General features: G+C 41.5%; 1 protein-coding gene across 8 annotated transcripts in view; it reads left to right on the top strand.

The window, feature by feature from the left end:
- Positions 1 to 18,878, top strand: part of fbn2b (fibrillin 2b) — a 63,717-nt gene that overhangs the window by 4,411 nt on the left and 40,428 nt on the right. For all 8 annotated transcript variants that reach the window (XM_051377581.1, XM_051377580.1, XM_051377579.1 and 5 more), the window contains exons 3-6: positions 7,775 to 7,857; positions 8,559 to 8,666; positions 14,716 to 14,811; positions 15,707 to 15,802. In XM_051377581.1, coding sequence (XP_051233541.1) covers positions 7,775 to 7,857; positions 8,559 to 8,666; positions 14,716 to 14,811; positions 15,707 to 15,802 — 383 coding nt within the window. The remainder of the gene's footprint in view (positions 1 to 7,774; positions 7,858 to 8,558; positions 8,667 to 14,715; positions 14,812 to 15,706; positions 15,803 to 18,878) is intronic.

Below are 18,878 nucleotides of genomic sequence, written 5' to 3'. Positions count from 1 at the left end.
GTGTCAGTATAGCAGAGTTTTCACTGTATATTTCGCCACTTCTTGAAAAACAAAGGATGTTTTGTTGGGGCCCGTTTTCAGTGTCTGCATCAGTTATTCCAATCAGACTCCCATCTGTCCCAGCTTATGGTTCCCCCCGTGCCAAGCCACAGGAAATGAGGTATTCGTATCACCCGAGGGGGGTATGAAAAGGGGCATTTGTTTCACTGCTGTAGGTGACAAAGCAGCAGAAGGAATAACAGAGGGCAGGAAAAGTATTAGAGAAAGAGAGCACATGAGGAAATGAGAGATGAGATGAAGAATAAATTCGGCGCAACAGTGAGAGAGATAGAGAGAAGTACCTAAACTCATTGAGTTATATTCAGTTGTGGCTTATTAAGAGTGCAGCGTTAAGCTCACATAGTGTCATTGAACTGGTGTTTTCTCTAAAAACATTCAGTGATCGCTCCTGCTGCGTAATATAGAAATAGATTTGTCTGCCTTGTCGCTCATTTTGGTTAATATGGAAGGCATCTGCCTATATTGAAAAGAAAAAATCATCCCCCCTCTGCCTGTAGACCTATCTTAAATGAGACATTTAAACCAAAGTTTGAGTAGGCATCGTAGTCCTTTAATATTTCTATTCTAATATCCACCTCAAGTTAATCTGTCTGATGCATCAAGTGTTCCTTGAATCACACATTAAATATATTATCCGACAAAACTATAATTCAGATTCACAGTTTGTCTAACACACAGTGAACAGCCAGAGGAGCGAGTGAAGAAACCAGGAGACCTTGCACAATAGCGTACTGAATAGTGTGTGATTTCATGACAACATGTAAGAAAAGCCTGCAGACTTTTTCCATTACATTGTTAAATTCTGGAAACACTACTGTGTTAGGAATGGCATGCCCATATAGTGATAGTTTTGTGTACTGAAGTAAACAGGTAATGAGATTACAGATAATCTTTGACATTCAGGGTATGTTAAGGCTAAAAAGCTCTGTTTCCACGTTGGGCCTCGGGCCAGTATGAGTACCCCAAACCAGAGTTATTTGACAAAATGTTCGACAACTTTTTGATTATTTTTATTGGATATTTCTCAGTGTTGCCTGGTAACTGTCACTTGAATTATTCAGAAATGTTACTGCACCTCCCGTGTGCTGCGACAGGCAGGCCAAAGCAAATAGGTCTAATGTGTTGAATTTATTTTCAGTTGCTGTTTGAGTGTCACTGGCTGAAAACGATCACAGTTAATCTGAAGTTAGGTAAAATTAGTCATCTACATGTGTGCTTGTTTCATTTAACTACCTCTGGACGGAAGCCGTAGGGTGAAGAAATCACATTTGTGATCAGTGAGTAAGTGTTTTGGCCGTTGATAATGCTTTATGTGGTGAGAGCCAAATCTTTCTCACACAGGAGTTGTTGAATTTTACTACAACTCATTCACCCCAATACATGCAAACTGTGTCGGCCTTATTGTATTGTAATGCTTTCATCTAAGAGCTGCAGCAATCACTGTGCACTGTCAGTAACTCAGTATGGGTTTAACAGATTCTCTGTGTGGGAGATGGAGGGAGGTTAGTTTAATGATGGTCATTATGCTGGCCTTGGGCTGGGGTGCAGTGTTTATTTGCTGGCTAGAACTCCATATCCCCTGGTCTGTCTCTGGTAGCGCTAGGTCTGATGCTGACTGACTCTGATTTATTGGCTCCCACTGCAGCCTGGCATCAGTCCACTCAAGGGCGGTATCTGATCAGACCTTAGGCTGGCTGGCTGGCTGGTCTGCTTTACTCGATGGATGATTGACCGTCTGGTTAGTAGAGCGAGAGAAAGAAAGTGGGAAGCAGAGATGGAGAGTTTTTACTTTTGATTGGCTTTCAAATGCCCTACCAACTAAAAAAAGTTGAATATTTATAGTTTAATATGATCTTTTGTATGTTAGAGTTGAAGAATCCAGCCAAGTTCTTTTTTTTTTTAGCAGCCACCCACCTTATTAACTTACTCCAGCTTGGCCCAGCTTTACCCAGCTCTGCTGAAGAGAGACGCCTTGGATGCTGGATAACTTGGCAGACAGTCAGCCCCAAAGCAGAGAATTACATTCAGCCACTCCAGTCCCTTCCAGGATAATGTCAATACCACCCTGATGGCCTGGATGGGCTCCTCTATTTACTGTCTGCCTTGGCATATGTCTAATTTGAAAGAGAATAAAAGAAGTTTTACCTCAGACCAGTATCTCAGTGTTTTGAGGACAGAGGAAGGAAAAAAGCTTGAGAAGAATTTATATTTGGGATGAATGAACAATTGCCAGTTTCCCTTTCTGTTTTATGTGCATTAGGTCCCATTTTAGGTTTTTATGTGTCTGCGTTTTATGCTTACTGTATGTGGAGGCTAAGACTGAGCTGTAAAGACGGGATTATCTGGGACAGCTGATTGGCATGTGGTCGGTTCATAAAGTGGTTTCTCCTTAATGTCAGACTGTATGAATAGAACCCGCCATCAGTTTACTTCCCACAATTGACGGCCCCGTACACACTGACACACACCCATAAAAAAACAAAACATACACACATTTTTTATTCACACACATTAAGACATTGAATGAGCTTATTTGTGTGCAGAATTGTATTTGATTTACAATTATGTCTGCTAAACATCGCGTCATTATAGCTGATCACAAACAATATTCGCTTTGCCACAAATCATTTAAGTTAAGAAAGATTTTGGGTAAACATATATACCCTCTGGGGTTTGTGTGGTAGACCACAGTTTAAGTTATTGTGCTATACAGTACAACTGTGTCTCCTCATCACTACACACGCCACCATAACGTTGAGTGATTTACTGTAGGTTTTGTAAGTGCCCGTCTCTGTTACACTGCCAACAATATCTCAATCTCAGTTCCTCAGTTCAATTCAATTTCAGTTCTTTACTGGCATGACTTTATCAAAACAAAACTGCCGAGATTATCCACAGGAAAGTACATTTACTCAAGTTCTGTTAAGTTTTAAGATACTCACATTTAACTAAGTGTTTCTGTTTCTCTTCTTCCATCTGCCCTTCCTTTCTTCCTTCCCAGTTTCTTTTCATCTTTACTTCCTTCCTATAGGTTTCTGTTTCTGTAGTTGGGTCATTATCTATACACTACATTCTTTTAACATCCCCACCCCTACATCTGATCGGAGAGCAACAGGCCCAGGTGTTGCTAGAGGCAGCAATATATAAGAGTTTTGCTGAGGGGGGTCAGATACCAGGCAGAGGACCTTTGACCTATGACCAGTGCATTGACACACACATACATGGACACAGACACCTGACCTGGGGCTCTAACAACTGTGAACTTCTGGACTGTGTCTTTATGGAAACAGACCGTCTGTATTCATTTTCCATGCCTGCCTGGTGCTGCCCTTCCTTGTAGGTCAGTGGGGGCCGACTGCTCTCAACTGCTTTAACCTTTGACCCTGTGGATTCCTGCATGAAAAGAGTACCCTCAGGCTACAGTCACCTAACCTGTTGATTTTGCAGTTTCTAATTTTATAACTTTAACTATTTGCTAAAACCCAAAGAAACAACAAAAAACACAATATTTTACAAAAGAAGAAAATCAAACAGAGCTCAAACTAATGAATATTTTTAACTGTTAGTTGTTTTGAGCATAAAATAAGAGAATATAGTGAAAAATGCCAATTAGAATTTCTCAGAGGCCAATGTGACTTATTCATACTGCTTGATTTAGCTCACCAACAGTCCACAACCCAAAGACCTTTATTTTACTATCATATATGATAAAGAAAAGCAGAAAATTCTTACATTTGTAAAGCAGAAATCAGAGAATATCGGGCATATTTACTTAAAAAAATTTAATTGTTTAACAAAATTAAACAAAATAGTTTATTTTAGATACACTTTCTATCAGCGGATTCATCATTTGAACTCTAAAACCACTGAGTTTCTTGAAATGACAAAATAAGCTGTGATGTGCCCTACTCCTCCCCCTTCGACTTTGAACTGTGACTACAGTGTCCGTCTTTACTCCATTCTTCACATTTCCCCTTGGATGAGGTGGCAGCCATTTTCCTTTTATTACTATTAATGGCAGTTAACGAGCAATCCACGGCCCGGGAGGCAACTTCAAAGAGTTAATCTCCTTTAGATTGAGCCCTGAGAACAGTAGGACATTTCAATATTGAGGAAAACCCCTGGGGCGTAAACTCTTTTTTTATGGCTGTCTTTCATTCTGTTTTACTTCAGTTCATCCTCTAAAGCCTCCTCTCTGTGATAGGAGACCAGGCATTGACCTGGAGGAAGAGAGAGAGAGAGAGAGAGAGAGAGAGAGAGAGAGAGAGAGAGAGAGAGAGAGAGAGAGTGGAAGAGAGAGAGAGGAAGAATAACAAACCAGAGCACCTCAGGGTCAGACCCCTATAATCCTTCATATATTGACATCCCCAAGGTCTGTAACGGTGGAAAATCTTCAACGCTCTGTGGAGAAATAGATCTGGGAAGAAGTTGGGTTCACTACTCATTAAGTGTTGGAATGCTGATGTCTTGCTCGATGCATTTCTGAAGTTTTTTCGAAGCTCTCTTTGGTTTGTGTGTTTGCCCCAGAAATTCAACCCCCACCAAGGGTCTGGCCTCTTCTTGCTTATGCTGCTTTCTCCTTTGTTTCCATATCTCTTTTTTCCGCTCCCACTCCTCCTCCTGCTTCCTCTTCTTCTCAACATAAACTTGTTTTGCTTTCCCTCCCACTGATCCCCTGTTCCTTTCCCACCGTCCTGTCTTCTCTCCTCCTAACCACCATTCCTCTCACTCCCTTCACACTTTCTCTCTAAAACCAACCCTCACGTTTCAGTTTCTGTGAACCTCCCAAAGAGTCCCCTGCTCTTGTCTTTTCTCCCCTTCCTGTTTTATTTTTATCTTCCTTCTTTGTCCGACCACTACCCAAATATCTCTCGTCTGCTTGCCCACCTGTTTGTCTGTCTGTCTCTCTCTCTCTCCCTGTGCCATCTGGTAATGTGTTTGGAGGTGTGCTCTGCTCTCCATCCATCAGAGATTCAAAGCCCAGCTGTCATCTCCCTGGTGACAGCCTGTGGTTACTACGGATACCGCCTGGTGAGGAGGAGACGAAGGTCATCATTTTAACGCAGGAAGAATTTGAGAAGTTCCTCAGTGCTAACACTTAATTTCTTGATTCAACTCTGGTCTTCTAATCTCCTGGTATAGACTACATATCTGACTAAAACTGTACATTTTTGTTGTAGGTTAACAAATCTTATTTTACAAGACAAACTGATCATGTCGACTTTTCCTGCTTTCGCTGCATGTATGTCTTTTGGTTTCACTGCAGAACTAATTAGTTAGCCAATCTTAAGAAAATGTTTTGACAACAATTTTGATAATAGGTTAAGTGTTTAAAGGAATAGTTTTACTTTTTGAGAAATACACAACAGCACTAGTAACTTCCTTGAGTCTCTGCTGCTTGCCTGGCAACTGGTCCTGGCCAAGAAATAGTCAGTCACATAAATCCCTGTAAAACTGTGAATCTTTGTTTTCTACTTCAGTTTCTGTACGGGTATACAGAATATAATGTGTTAGACTACTTAATGAGCTTTAGAGGTAGTGGTAGGTCTGCTTTGGACAGAGCCAGGTTAGCTACTTTACCAATTTCTAGTCTTTATGTTAAATTAAGCAAACCAGCTTCTGGTTTGCGCTTTATTGTGCAGACAGAGAGTGGTATCAATCTTCTCATAAAACAATAACACACAAGAAAATGAATAAACATACTTTCCTAAATGTCAAACTATTCATTTAAGTCATTCAATAAGCAAAAATGCGAAACAGTCACTGGTTCTGGCTTCTCAAATCTCTGGATTTGGTGACTTTTTCAGTTATACATAATTTCTGAGGGGATTAACTTTGGTTTTTTGACTGTTGGTTTGGCAAAATAAGTAACGTAAAGATATAATTTTGAATTGTGATGAGTATTATAGCTAGGGGGTTGGTAATGTTGGAGAAACTAGCAAGTGACAGAAGTATCCAACCAAAATAATCCCATCCCCTCCCTTCAGGTCTCCTTCCAAAGCAACCCCCCCAATACACATTAACACCCAGTGCCTGAGAGGAGCACAGTGCATCACTGACATCGTTGATCGTATCCAACAACCTCATGTCTCATTCATACATAGTTCTACATACTACATAATTTAGGAAACAATCAAATCCCTCCCCCAAAACAAAATAAACCAGTTCCCTCACTTCCCACCATTGTTGAACAGCCACACAGACGTTGACTCTGGTTTGACCTGTTGCTTTATCCAAACTTTTGGATACGTGTGCAGAGGTAGGCAGATAAGAAGGTAGTCTGTGCTATCATGATATCATTGTGATAGTGGTATCATCTGATGTTGAATATTTGACAGAAAACAAGCAGTATAAGAAGTTATAAAGTATAAATTGAGTTTGAAAGATAAGGGCATTTAACAGGCAGGAAAGGCTCAATAGAAGGGGCTACTTTGATGCATCATGAGAAATGTATTTGGAACCAAAAGTCAGAAAATCTCAGCCTCTGCTTTATCAATTTTTAACCGCTCTTCTTTAAATCTGCCTCTCCAAGTCTCTCAACTTTGTGGAAGTGCCCCATAAATCACTGGTGTAGCCTTGGCTTTGATGAGTTTAGTCACATGAGTCTAATTTTACTAGTCCTTGGTTACTGTCAAAAACACTGGGTAATCAAGTATTACTTTAAACATTCATAAATCAAGTCTTGGGGGCAGAAATTGTCTAGACTAAAGAGATGTGAGCACTGCAGCAAATTACTTTTGCATCTGGATCAGACTTTATCCCAATTTACCAAGCTGTGGTCCCTCAATTCTCAGCCATGCCATCAGCAAATGCAAGCAACTAACCACGAACACAGATGACCACAGATATACACGCCATTATATGCTTTGAAAGGTCACTAAGGATATCATTAGTACCACCACATTGTTGGAATCCTTTCAGCTCGTTAAATAGCTTCATGCAGTCTTGGCGTATTTCACTCGGGTGCACACACTGACTCACACAGACTTCCTTATAGTACATGCATTTAGGTTTTGTGATTGATGCATGTGATTTTTACTCAGTTTCTAAATAAACTGAGTTATAAGTAGGTGTGTAATTATTCACGGAAGATAAAAACTGAAGTGTTGCATTAGCATGTAGGGCTACAGACCTCAGTCCCACTGCATGTTTGTATGTGTGTTAGTGTGCGTGTGAGCAGAGCCCAGTCATCTCTAGATGTGGTTAAGCCATATCCTCAGAGAAAAACTTTGTGGCTAACCTGTCAGGCCAATCAAGTGCTGTATAAGCTGTGATGACTCTCACATCTGTCAGACCGGGTCAAAGTTCAAAGCAGGCTCTCCACCTGTAAGAATCTGAGCTGAGTAAGGCGGGGCGGGGTTGGGATATTTGCCAGAGAACAGGACAACCAGGCATGGAATTTGGGAGAAAAGAGGACTTTATACATCCTGTCCGTTTTAATTCAGCCTTGAATGAAAACAAAATGCTACTCCTTGTTTCCCCCTTGCATTTCCTTCCCTTCCTCCCCTCTCTGAAAATACCTCCATCCATCACTCGAGGAGGCTTTGTATCAAAGTTTGTTTTGTTAATTCTGAAAGCAGAGGCCTTGCGGGTCTTGGGCAGCTCAGAAAATAACTTATAACTTTGCGTATTTGTTTAGGGCTTTTACTGAATATGTTTGGAATGTCTCGATGAGTAGTAAGTTTGTTTTTTCTTTCTTTCTTGTCTCTGTCAGGCCTAATGTGTGTGGCTCTCGCTTCCATTCATACTGCTGTCCAGGCTGGAAGACTCTGCCGGGAGGGAACCAGTGTATTGTTCGTAAGTTCCTCCATCCTTAAATCCTCTTTAATATGACAAAGCCCAGTGGATAAAATAACTAATACGCGTGGGATAATTCTGTTTACGTCATCATCAGTGCTCGGTGTTACAAAGTGACTGTAATCACATTACATTTCTCTGTAGCACAGTTATGTAATGCACTACTGTCCTAAATTCAGTAATCAACAGATACTAATCAAACAGTTATGTGGTTACTTGTGTTACCTACATAATGGGCGGATTTAAAAACTGCGAATAGAGTGACTTCCTTGCTTTCAACGAGGACGATACAGTTTACAGTTACAACTTCCTTCGGAGTTGAAAAAGTTGGGGTCAGAGATGGATATCCTAAACTGTTTTCCTACAATATCCATGAAATTCAACACAGCAACACTGTCATAGAGTGCCCTACAGAGTTAAGAATTAAGTTTGTTTGTTTGAGTGTGTTTGGCTTGTATAATGCAATTCATATTACGTGATCTCAGGCGGTGTTGCGGATTAATGCAAGTTAGAGTTGTGTAACAAATTGCTAATTAATCAAAGCAATTTATTACCTTTAAAAAAGTAACAAGTAATGTGTAATACATTACTTTTTTTGAGCCCAATTACAGACCCCAATGTTGATCATCATGCAAGGCTGACAACATGACAAGTGAATGAACCAATTAAAATTCTCTCTCCTCTCCTCTCCTTCCTTCCAGCAATTTGCAGGAATTCATGTGGTGATGGCTTCTGTTCCAGACCCAACATGTGTACCTGTTCAAGTGGCCAGCTCTCTCCCAGCTGTGGAGCAGGAGCAGGAGCAGGAGGTCAGTAACAGTGCCACTCTTCACACACACATGCAGTAACTGAAGCGTCATCAAACCCGCTCATAACGCTGGTAACAGACAAACACAATTAAAGCAGGGGAAAAGCTGTTTAGCTGCATTCAATCCATTACTGACAGTTTTGTCCAAAGCGGCTCACATTTCTTCCCCTGCATACACAAATCAGAAGCAACTTGGGGTTCAGTATCTTTGGGGATCAAATCACCAACCCCACAAGAGCTGCCTAGAAATAGTCATATATAGGCATATATATAGGCACCCCTTGTTAAATGGTTGACAGATACAGAATAAGAGTAGCATCAATCTTCTCATCTAACTCTCTGCCAGAAAGCAGTGTGTCTCCTATAAAGACTATGACTTTAGAAGTCAACCCTCTCTAACAACCTGAGCTGCAGCAGATACCCATCAGCCTCATAAAATTCAAACAGAAAAGACAAAATTCCAAAACACAAGACTCCTTTCACCATCAATCAAAGTCCAATTTTTGAATCCTGTAGTTATACAGGATACAGCTCAGTCAGCAAAATTGCATAGTGGTTCGAGGGGATTTCCTTTTGCCTTTTGATGGAAAGCATTTTGAGGGCCTATTAGTCAGTGTATCTGATTCCTTACTGTACGAGGATTGGTAGAATAATCTAGTAGATCATTGTTGTAGTTTTTTCCTATTATTCTTCTAAACAACCTTCACTTTACTGTGTGTTTCTGCTAAGTGGCCCAAACTACTGATGAAATGACATTGCTTGTTACACTGGGCAATTTCAGTTCTCATTCAATTACTCGGCTATTTTTCAAATGTAATGGTTCCACCCTTCTCTCATGGGAGCCAGAACAGTACTGTAGCCAGTGTAATGTCAGTGTATAGAGTCCCAGGCCTGCTCTGCAGCCTGCAGGTCACAGGGTTTGTCAGGATTAAAGTAGAGAGTCTGGCTGCCCCAGCTCGGTCTGCTGGGCTTAGTTACAGACCACTCAGGATGTGTGTGTGTGTGTGTGTGTGTGTGTGTGTGCGTGTGTTTGGAGTGGAGTGAGGTGTTTTACTGCATACACAGAGTGTGTGAAATCACGTTTGCCTTAGTAAGATTAGTGCAGTGTGTGCAGGGTTTAAATATGAAGTTAATATGTGCCGGACATGCAGAAAACATTGTCGTTAAGCAGCACTTTGGGAGCATGCAAAGTATGTGTCGATGTGTGTATTAAGTAGCGTGCAGTATGTTCAGCTTCGCTGCTTTAGTCGGCCAAAGTCAGCTCGTCAGTTACGCCTGGCCCCTGCCAGACCCTTTACACATGTTCACATTCCATTAAGCCCACTAACACACACATTTTCACTCACACAACTGCACACTCTGACAGACACAGATATATACAGACACTCATACTCTTTTGTCTACGAACGTACTCACACACACAAACACACAGTGAACATCAGTTGGCTGTGACCCAGAGGTGTAAAACAGGATCTGTTCCAGCCATAAGTAAGGACGACCCTTAGAGGAAGGGCATGGAGGGTGGGGTGGGGGAAAACAGCCTCTGACCTGTATGGCAGGATACGCACAGATCTCCTGCAGAGTCAGTACTTTGGCAAGAGCTATGAAGTCATGTTCTTTAGGGGAAGGAATGGTGCGAGAAAGCGAAGTGATAAATTAGCGAGTGAGAGCTTAGCAGAGCTGGACCGAACTGATTGTTGAACTCTGCTTTCCTCAGCAGGGATTTATGGTGGTTTTTTTTTTACAGGTTTACAAGCAATGACGAGGCAGGAAAGGAAGCCACTGAAATACTGTATGTTCTGAATAATCAGAGACAGCTTTATTGTTCTGTCATGGAAAGAAAATATACTTTAATTCACTGTTTAGAGTGTATCACTACAAAGATCTTCCTCTGGCCTCTCTGACAGCTTTCATGAAGGCCAGAGGTCAAACAGTTTTATGACCTGAGATAAATGAATGCCAAATACTGTGAAATGACCCCAAGTAACCATGGATGTCACAGTAAAAGTTAGCTGTCCCTTCTATCAATGATTGGAGTCATAATTCTATGAAGTTATGAAAAGTACTAAAAGTTGATTTCCTCGCTGACCTGCATGTAACTACTCCCCGGCTCTACTGTGTCTTAATCTGTATTATTTTTTTGTTAGATGTTTCGAATTGTCTTTCCTCCATTTGATATTTGGTCATAAAGCTTTGTTTTGATTTGAATTCCCTCTGAGCCATACTCACTGTTTTAGATGTGTTTAACATTGCTAAGTTGAAAACCGTTTTCACAACATTATCTGTCTCAGAGGCTTTAGGCAACGCCAGAGGAAGGCAAACACTCTTCATTGTAGATCTTGTCTTCCCAAATGTGCTAACTCCCAAATTCAGCTTTTGGAGAGAGTCCACCATTTAACAGGATAATTCAGTGCAGTTGGAAACAAATTGCAGCTCCATGGAGATCCGTTTGGAAATGCCAATTTCCTCTGCCTTAATTATACAGCCTGATTCTAGCACCCTGGTTCGCTGGGTTATAGATAGCATCTTTATGTCTCACATCTTGCCTTTGGAATGCAGAGGTTTAAATAAATCAACAACACATTTGTGATATGCTACATGTAATCCACATGTCTATGATTATTGTTGTGTCCACACAGATGGTTGTCGATGATTCTTTTTTTTACGACTCTTCCTGGAATCTTTGCTGTTTGCCAATGAACAATACAAGAATGTGTTTCTGTAGATAGCCTTTAGAAGTGTACACATTTCCAGAATAGAAAAGTAAAATCTTGGTTGTTTGACTGCACAAATTTACCGGTAACCTGGAGTTACAGGTCAGTTCCTAGACAACAAGGGTTCACGCTGTAAGTCACCCCTGTAATAAACCCACTGACAGTTTAGAACAGAGCAGCTGTGCTGAGGATTGTATAGGGCCATCTTTATAACCTTGTCTTCCCATAACTATAATTACGAAATCATTACCACAGACGTTCTTGCTCTAATGCTGAGAAACAGCTGTTTAGACTGACAGGCTTCCATTGGCTATTGACTAGGAGCACTAGTGAGTCCTGGGAAAGCAGAGAGAGCTCTTTTTAATTATAAGTCATGTCGCTTCAATGTAGTCCATCTTGACCGCAAAGTATAAGGTATGTAAGCAAATAAATTGGTCTAATTTACCAAGAAAATTGATGATGTGAAAGAGGAACAGAGTTAAGTGGAATGGAAATCTTTGTATTTGACTCTCAACTTGCTTTGACAGCATCTTATGTAGCTTTCTGTTTCACTACATCACCCATCCATGTTGAAACTGAGGCTGACTTGTCACTGGTCCCTGGGTTGTGTGTAAATCAGGACAAAACACAGCTATAAAGCGCTTCAGTTTTCCGTCAGACACACATGTACCCACACACACACTCAAAGGCTCTACACACAAGCCTGGACTTCCTGTGTTTCGCAGCCTCTCGTAAAAAACACCCAGATGTGAGCAGCTCACCGACGACACTACCAGAATACAGAGGTGCATTGTGGTGCTGCAAAAGCTACACCCAACTCCTTTTGCTCAACGTCTGGAAGCACACACACACACACACACACACACACACACACACACACACACACACACACACACACACACACATACATGCACGTGCATATCCCCCACCCTGTTTCTCTACACGTGCAGCTTTCCAGGCATGGGTCATTTGGGCAAACCATCTCTCTCCACCTGCGGGGATGAAGTGCCATGAGGAGGGGGAGTGAGAGGCAAAGTTAACCAGTGAGATCATCTCCTTCTGTCTTCAAACGTGCTTGTTTGCTTCCTCCTCCTCCTCCTCCTCCTCTTCTTCTCCCTCCTCCTCCTCCCATCTAGTTCCTGTTACAGAAGAAAACACATGACACCAACAGAATCTCTGTGACTCGTACCTCCATCTCTCCAGCACCTGTCCCATCATCCTCTGCTCCTGAGGGCAGTGAGTTCAGCGACTGTAGAGACTCTCATTACATCTCCCACTAGCCCTTGCCAAAAATCCCATATTTAGTAACACTTTTTGTAGGGTGGGGGGTTGAAAAATGGAAAAATTTACCCAAGATGCCCTCAGCTTTTGGGGATTCTGCATTGCATCACACTGGAATGGTTTTCTCCACGGTTTGTTCCATGGCAGATAAAACTGAAATCACTCACTGCAAAAATAATTCATGTTTCACATCACTGCTCCAAATGTTGGCCTTGAGTGAAGAAAGAGCGTCAATAGAGTGTACGGTGTCTCACCTCATGTCTTGAATGGAGCCGAGGTTGAAACCCGGGAGGAAAAAGAGAGACAGCACAATAGTACACTGACCTATAAACCCAGCCTGCCCCAGAGTCCCAAACTATTTGCTTTAATTTATCACCATATGTTGCCATGAGACACAATCCAGACAAAAAGTGGTTTCTGCCAAATCTGTACACAGAGTCTGCCAAGTGTTGCACATGAGAAAGTTAACTGGAATTCCTTCTAGACTTCAGATGCCTCCAATATATGGAGCAAATGAAAGCTTTATTAACAATTTTAGTGAATAACACCCCTGCCTTGCATTTACTGGAACTACACTATCCACATGCAAAATTCGTGCTATTGTGCTTTGACTCATGTAACTGATGTCTGTCCTGTGTAAGCTGCCAGTAAGGCAGGCGTGGATGATTACGATGAAAAGCTACCTTTGAGTATGTTCACTCATCATGACTCACAAGTCATATTTAGTGTGTTTGTATATAGTCAGAATAAGTGGGTGGATTATAGTGGCTGAAAAGCCTCCTGTTGGCAAGAGTGCAAACTCAGAAAGTCTCATTAGACAAACTCAGCTACGGGGAAGCTCAGTCATTTCCCCTCTGCTCCACAGCTCTGCATGCCAGAAATTTTAAAGAGAGAAAGAGACATAAACAGGCAGATGGAGAGAGAGAGAGAGAGAGGGAGGAAATTAATGTTGAACTTGCGATTAAGATATAGACAGAAGAGCATGAAAGGCACTGAGGGAATGGGCAAAACTAGAGGAAGGAAGAAAAATAAAGGGAGACTAAAGGACAATAAAATATCCTCTTGAGCTAGGATGAAGGAAAATGAGAATGCAAGGAAACATTAAGAGCATACAGTTCTCTAACGTCCAGCACTGTAGGTGTCTTCTCCTCTCTCGTGTTCGGTAAAAGGCTGGCTCAGCAGAAAGCTGACTGTCTGCCAGGAAGACCAATTAGTTTCCCTTATGAAAGCTGCTGCTACGTGTTTGAGACTGTCAGATTGGCCCTCTCACAGTCTGGTAAAGTAGTCTGCCAGCCGGGATGCTCCTGCTTCACATCCTAATACCTCTACCACCATAGCACTTTTAGTTTGTTTACCCACTACTCAAAGTTACTACCTCATCTTTCTCTTATATTTGCTCCGCCATGCATCCTGTTTTCATTTTTTTTGCCATCGTACCTCACTTCTCTTCCCCCTCACCCATTTTCCTTCTCCTCTCAGCAAATTCCTGACTGACTGACTGACTGACTGTAGCATACAGCTGGCTCGACTTATTGCCGACCCCCAGTCTGCTTGATTAGCTTTGGTTTTGTGGCCTGGGGGCCTTTGAGCCTTGTCTGTTCATCTAAAGCTGGCAAAGAAACACCAGTATTGTGCAAACCCAACTGAAGTGGAAAAAGCCTCTTAATGTGTTAAAGTGACCATGGTTATTTAACTCAGGTGTTTGGAAACAGCTCCTAATGTGGTTTTTGATTGGATAATAATATAATGAAACAATCTAACCAGTCAATGAATTCTCCCGTATCATTTTTTAATAGTCTAGGTTTGGTTGATAATAAAAGCTTTTGAATAAAACCTTTTTAATAAAATAGTAATCTTCTCAAAGCACACGTTCAATGTTCCGGGTCTTATTTATTTTGTGGTAATGTTGAAGCTTTGGTTATTTAGTAAAACGGCGAATGTGAAGGCCTGATCATTTGTTTTGGAAGTGTCTGTTCATACTTTGTGTCTTTCCATCTTTCTTTGTGCTCTTCCCACTCATAATCCCTCCTCTCCTCTCTTTCCTCTCTCCCACAGTTCAGTCCTGTAACGTCAGGTGTATGAATGGAGGCAGCTGTGCAGAGGACTCATGCTCCTGCCCGAAGGGCTACACAGGCAGCCACTGTGGACAGCGTGAGTGAAAGCTGCTGCACAGTCAGCACACCTGGGTGTGAATGTGTGTTATGAGGCTGGTTGCAGTGTGTCACCTGCTAGAGTAGGACCAAATATCTTCAGGAAAACAAAAACGCAAAATGTCTTCACTTTGATAGATTTACTTCACATTTCTCTCTTTATATTTGGACCTCATAAGTATGCAGCGTCTCTATGAAGTTTTAGAATTTAGGATTTTTTGGGGGGGGATTTTTTTAGATTCTGAACCTTTTGTGACCCAACTGGTCACTATTGGTCCAGTGTTTACTTTCAGCATGGCCAGTTTGTACAAAGCATATTTAGATCTTTAGTTATATTTCCAAGTACATGGTCTGTAACAGCCAATAATGTAGTTATTACACTACGTATTACATGTTACATATTACTCATTACTACTTGGACAAACAAAAAAATGCACTTTATTTGGATAGTCCACCTTAAGATAGTTGATTGAGTATTGAGTAACATTAACTCTGTTTGTAGTTCAACAGATTATCCATACAGTATATGTAACAATTCATGAATATACCCCAACCTAACCAAACATTTGTTTGTGAAACAGTTGTTGAATCTCAACTAATAAGCTGTTGAAATGTTACAAATACCCTATAAACTATCTGTAGGCAGAAGTTTAAAGTGAGGCACTAAGTGAAGAGAGTTGTTGTTACTGGCTAAAGGATTGATGTCATCAGTGAAAATCCTCACATATGTTTGTAATACAAATTATTCAGTACAGTATGTGTTTATGTGTTGGTGATGCATAAACACTGACGTCATTTGAAGCTAAACAAAAAAATCTCTGTTTGTGAAAGAAAGAGAGAGCATGCTAAGTTTGTAATCCTCCATGAATCACTCTCTTTTCCTCTGTCTCCTGTAGCTGTGTGTGAGAATGGCTGCCAGAACGGTGGGCGCTGCATCGGACCCAACAGATGTGCATGTGTCTACGGTTTCACTGGCCCGCAGTGCGAGAGAGGTGAGAGCTCATCCTCGTTTCTATGTTGATACAATATGTTATGATTCTCCACACCTTTCTGCTGGTACGAGTCTTCGCTTGGTATTTCAGTGGAAAAACCTGAAGGGTGTTTAAACAATGTCCGGTGAAATTTTGTACATTGGAAAAAAAAATGATATAACCTGAGTTTTATTTTGGTAGTTTGGTTGTTAATTCCTCATATGAGTTATATGAATATTCTCACCAACATTTCTGAGATTTGAGAATGTGGCGACATCCAAAAGGGCAAGGAATATGACAGATCAGATGATGAGCCAATTTATAGACAAACCCACAGTTTACACATCTTTTTTGGGAAAGAAAACAAATATTATAGCTGTTAAACTGATCCGGTTGATTTTGCAGACAAATTTACTGGTAACTTTGATCTACTATACTTAAAATAGTTGGGCGTACATACAATTTTTCCCCTGCAATGAAGGACTGTAACTGCCATTTTCTGTGAGCTCACTGTTTGCACCTTTAAAGATGTGGTTTATATGTAAGTGGCCATTTGTGTACAGTTTGTGTGACTGCTTGCACTCTTTGCTGACTTTACTGTCTGCAGTTAACTTGGTGTGTGAAATGTTATCATAACTGATAAGTTATAACGACCACTAGTACTGAATGAAAATAAAACTCCCATCATGTGTTATCAAGCTTTGGAGTCAACTGAGACAGGATCTGATTGGCCAGGGGATGGAAGGAAAGCAGTGAGATTGTATGCGTGGTAGGCTATGCCTTTTTATCAATACACTCCCTACCCACACACACACTAATGTTAAGGAAGATAGCAAACCAGGAAGGCTTTGATGTGGCCATACAGTCCTGAGTATCCCTATCAGTCCAGACATACTTGGTAAGCTCTTCTACCGTGGATGACTTCATACAGTTAGCTCAGACAGACAGTGGGTGTTTGTCTCCTGAGCTTTGAACAGAAACCTGAGGTATGCGTGTGGTAGGAAGTGATGTGTTTGGAGTAGGTGGTACAGTCCTATGGGAGATGAAAAAAAATACCCAAATTAATGGCTGCGTTTAATTTCTGTTCACCTCAGTTCACCTTTTCAGAGAAGGCGAGGAACCTTTAAACATTCAGATATTCTCTGTAACTAAACTCACCTTGCTGTGACCCTGACCTTTTACCTCTTCCCTGTTCCCCCTGCAGTTACCTACACTTAAGTAGAGGAACTGTTTGGCCTGTAATTTCACTCACCTCATTCGTCTCAGTCTGTGTTCTGCATTATATTTTCCTGCCTCCCTATATAAACATACATACATATACATAGATCCTTTATCCAGTCTTCTTTTGTTGTGTTTGCATGTTTTCTTCCCTTTATTTTTAACTGAGGCTATCACCCCAAATTCTTTAACTTTTCTAGCCTCCTGCTAACTCTTTGTCCCTCATCTTATTTCTCCATGGAACTCTGGGGTCTTGTTTTCTTGGAAAATACAACATTTCGGGGGTTGAGGGAGCCTTTAAGACATCTGGCAATAAATACCCCCCCCAACATCCCCACAGGACTGACAGAATAGACTTTCTTTGTGGAGTGATCGTGGACATTTCTGTTGAGAAGTGGAGCAAGGTAGGGAGGACAGAGAGAGAGGAGAGAGAAACAAGGGGAGATGGAGGGGAGGAAGAACGGAGGGACAGGGTGAAAATGAAAATGGACTCCCCAGCTGTGTACACAAAGCTTGGTGGAGGGGAGTACAAACACTCTCCATGTTGAAGGAATGGGGACCTGCAGCTTGTCACAGGGGAAACACTTATAAATCTTTGTTTGTGTGTGTTTTTTGTGCCAAATATCCTGCAGAGGGAGAGAGGAGATGGGCTAAATTTGTCAAATTAACTGCATAATTCATAAGGAATCATATTAGGGAGAACAGAAACGAAAATGATCTTAGCTTCCGTATTTTGGATATGAAAACTGAAAGTTGGACCTCAACAAAGAATTTAATCTGCTACATTATATTTATTTTCACTTAACTTGTTACTGGATCTCTAGCAAACAGGTCTCTAGGGAAATTTAAACATGTGTCCTTCAGTTTGACAGAAAACAGCTTAGCAGAACTGTTAAAGCACTGACCAAAAACATCTTTCTCAGTTTTAGAGACTGAAAATATTCTGAGATATTCACTAATTTTGATGAATGACCAGTGCATTTCTTTAATATTGGGTTTGGCTTGAAAAGGATGGCGTGTCCCTGGTGTAACCTTTGGTGCTCTTATGGCTCTGTTGTATACTGTGGTTTGAGAGTTTGTGCAACTGATTCCTTGAGTCAGTAGATTTACTGTGTGATTCAGTGAGAAGACAGCTGATGAGCTGTGATTATAAAGGCAGTGAAAGTCAACCAGTATGGGTGAACTGGGTGTGTGGGATGGAGTCATGGGAAACCCCTTGCCTTTTTGCGTGTCTGGGATGTGTGTGCACGTGCGGTTGTGTGTGTCGAGCGTGTTTGTGCGTGCGGCTGAGGATGGCTGACTTTGGTTAGGGATAGCACAAGATCGAGTTAGAGTTAATCATTCCTCCTTAAATCAAAGATTTCCACTTTCTCCACCATAAGTACCCTTTCATTGTGCAATAGCTATATGTGTCTGTCACCGATTCGTTTCTACATACGTGTGCATGCATGGATGCCCACAGCACATCCATACCTTGCATACCTCATCATGCCCCAGTGCATTTGTTAAAGAATTTGTGAAATTTATGTTTTCACCTAATTTGACCGTTCAATTGTACACTAACAGGGAGTGGTGCTGGTGTGTCCGTAGAGCTTTGGCCCATTAAGCTGGTTCTGAACCAGCATTGCTCAGTCCAGTCTGTCTCAGTGTACCTATACAACCTCTGTGGTCAGTCCCGATCCCAGCCTGTGGCCCAGTCCAGAGCAAATAAACTGATAATAGCAGAGGGGCAATTTTCCCCCCTAGCACGCGGTGACGTCAAGGGCATTTAGACGTGTTGGAAGTGTAGGAAGTTGTGCTATTTCTGTTCTATTGACTCTGGATACGTTTGGACAGAACATGGCTGGACAGGATGGCTGTGCTGTTGGATGGGTGGGAC

The sequence above is a fragment of the Dicentrarchus labrax genome, unplaced genomic scaffold, assembly GCF_905237075.1.
Source record: "Dicentrarchus labrax unplaced genomic scaffold, dlabrax2021, whole genome shotgun sequence".
NCBI classification, from domain to species: Eukaryota; Metazoa; Chordata; class Actinopteri; family Moronidae; genus Dicentrarchus; species Dicentrarchus labrax.
The sequence above is the reverse complement of the archived record's forward strand: the minus strand, read 5'-3'. Positions and strand labels throughout refer to the sequence as shown.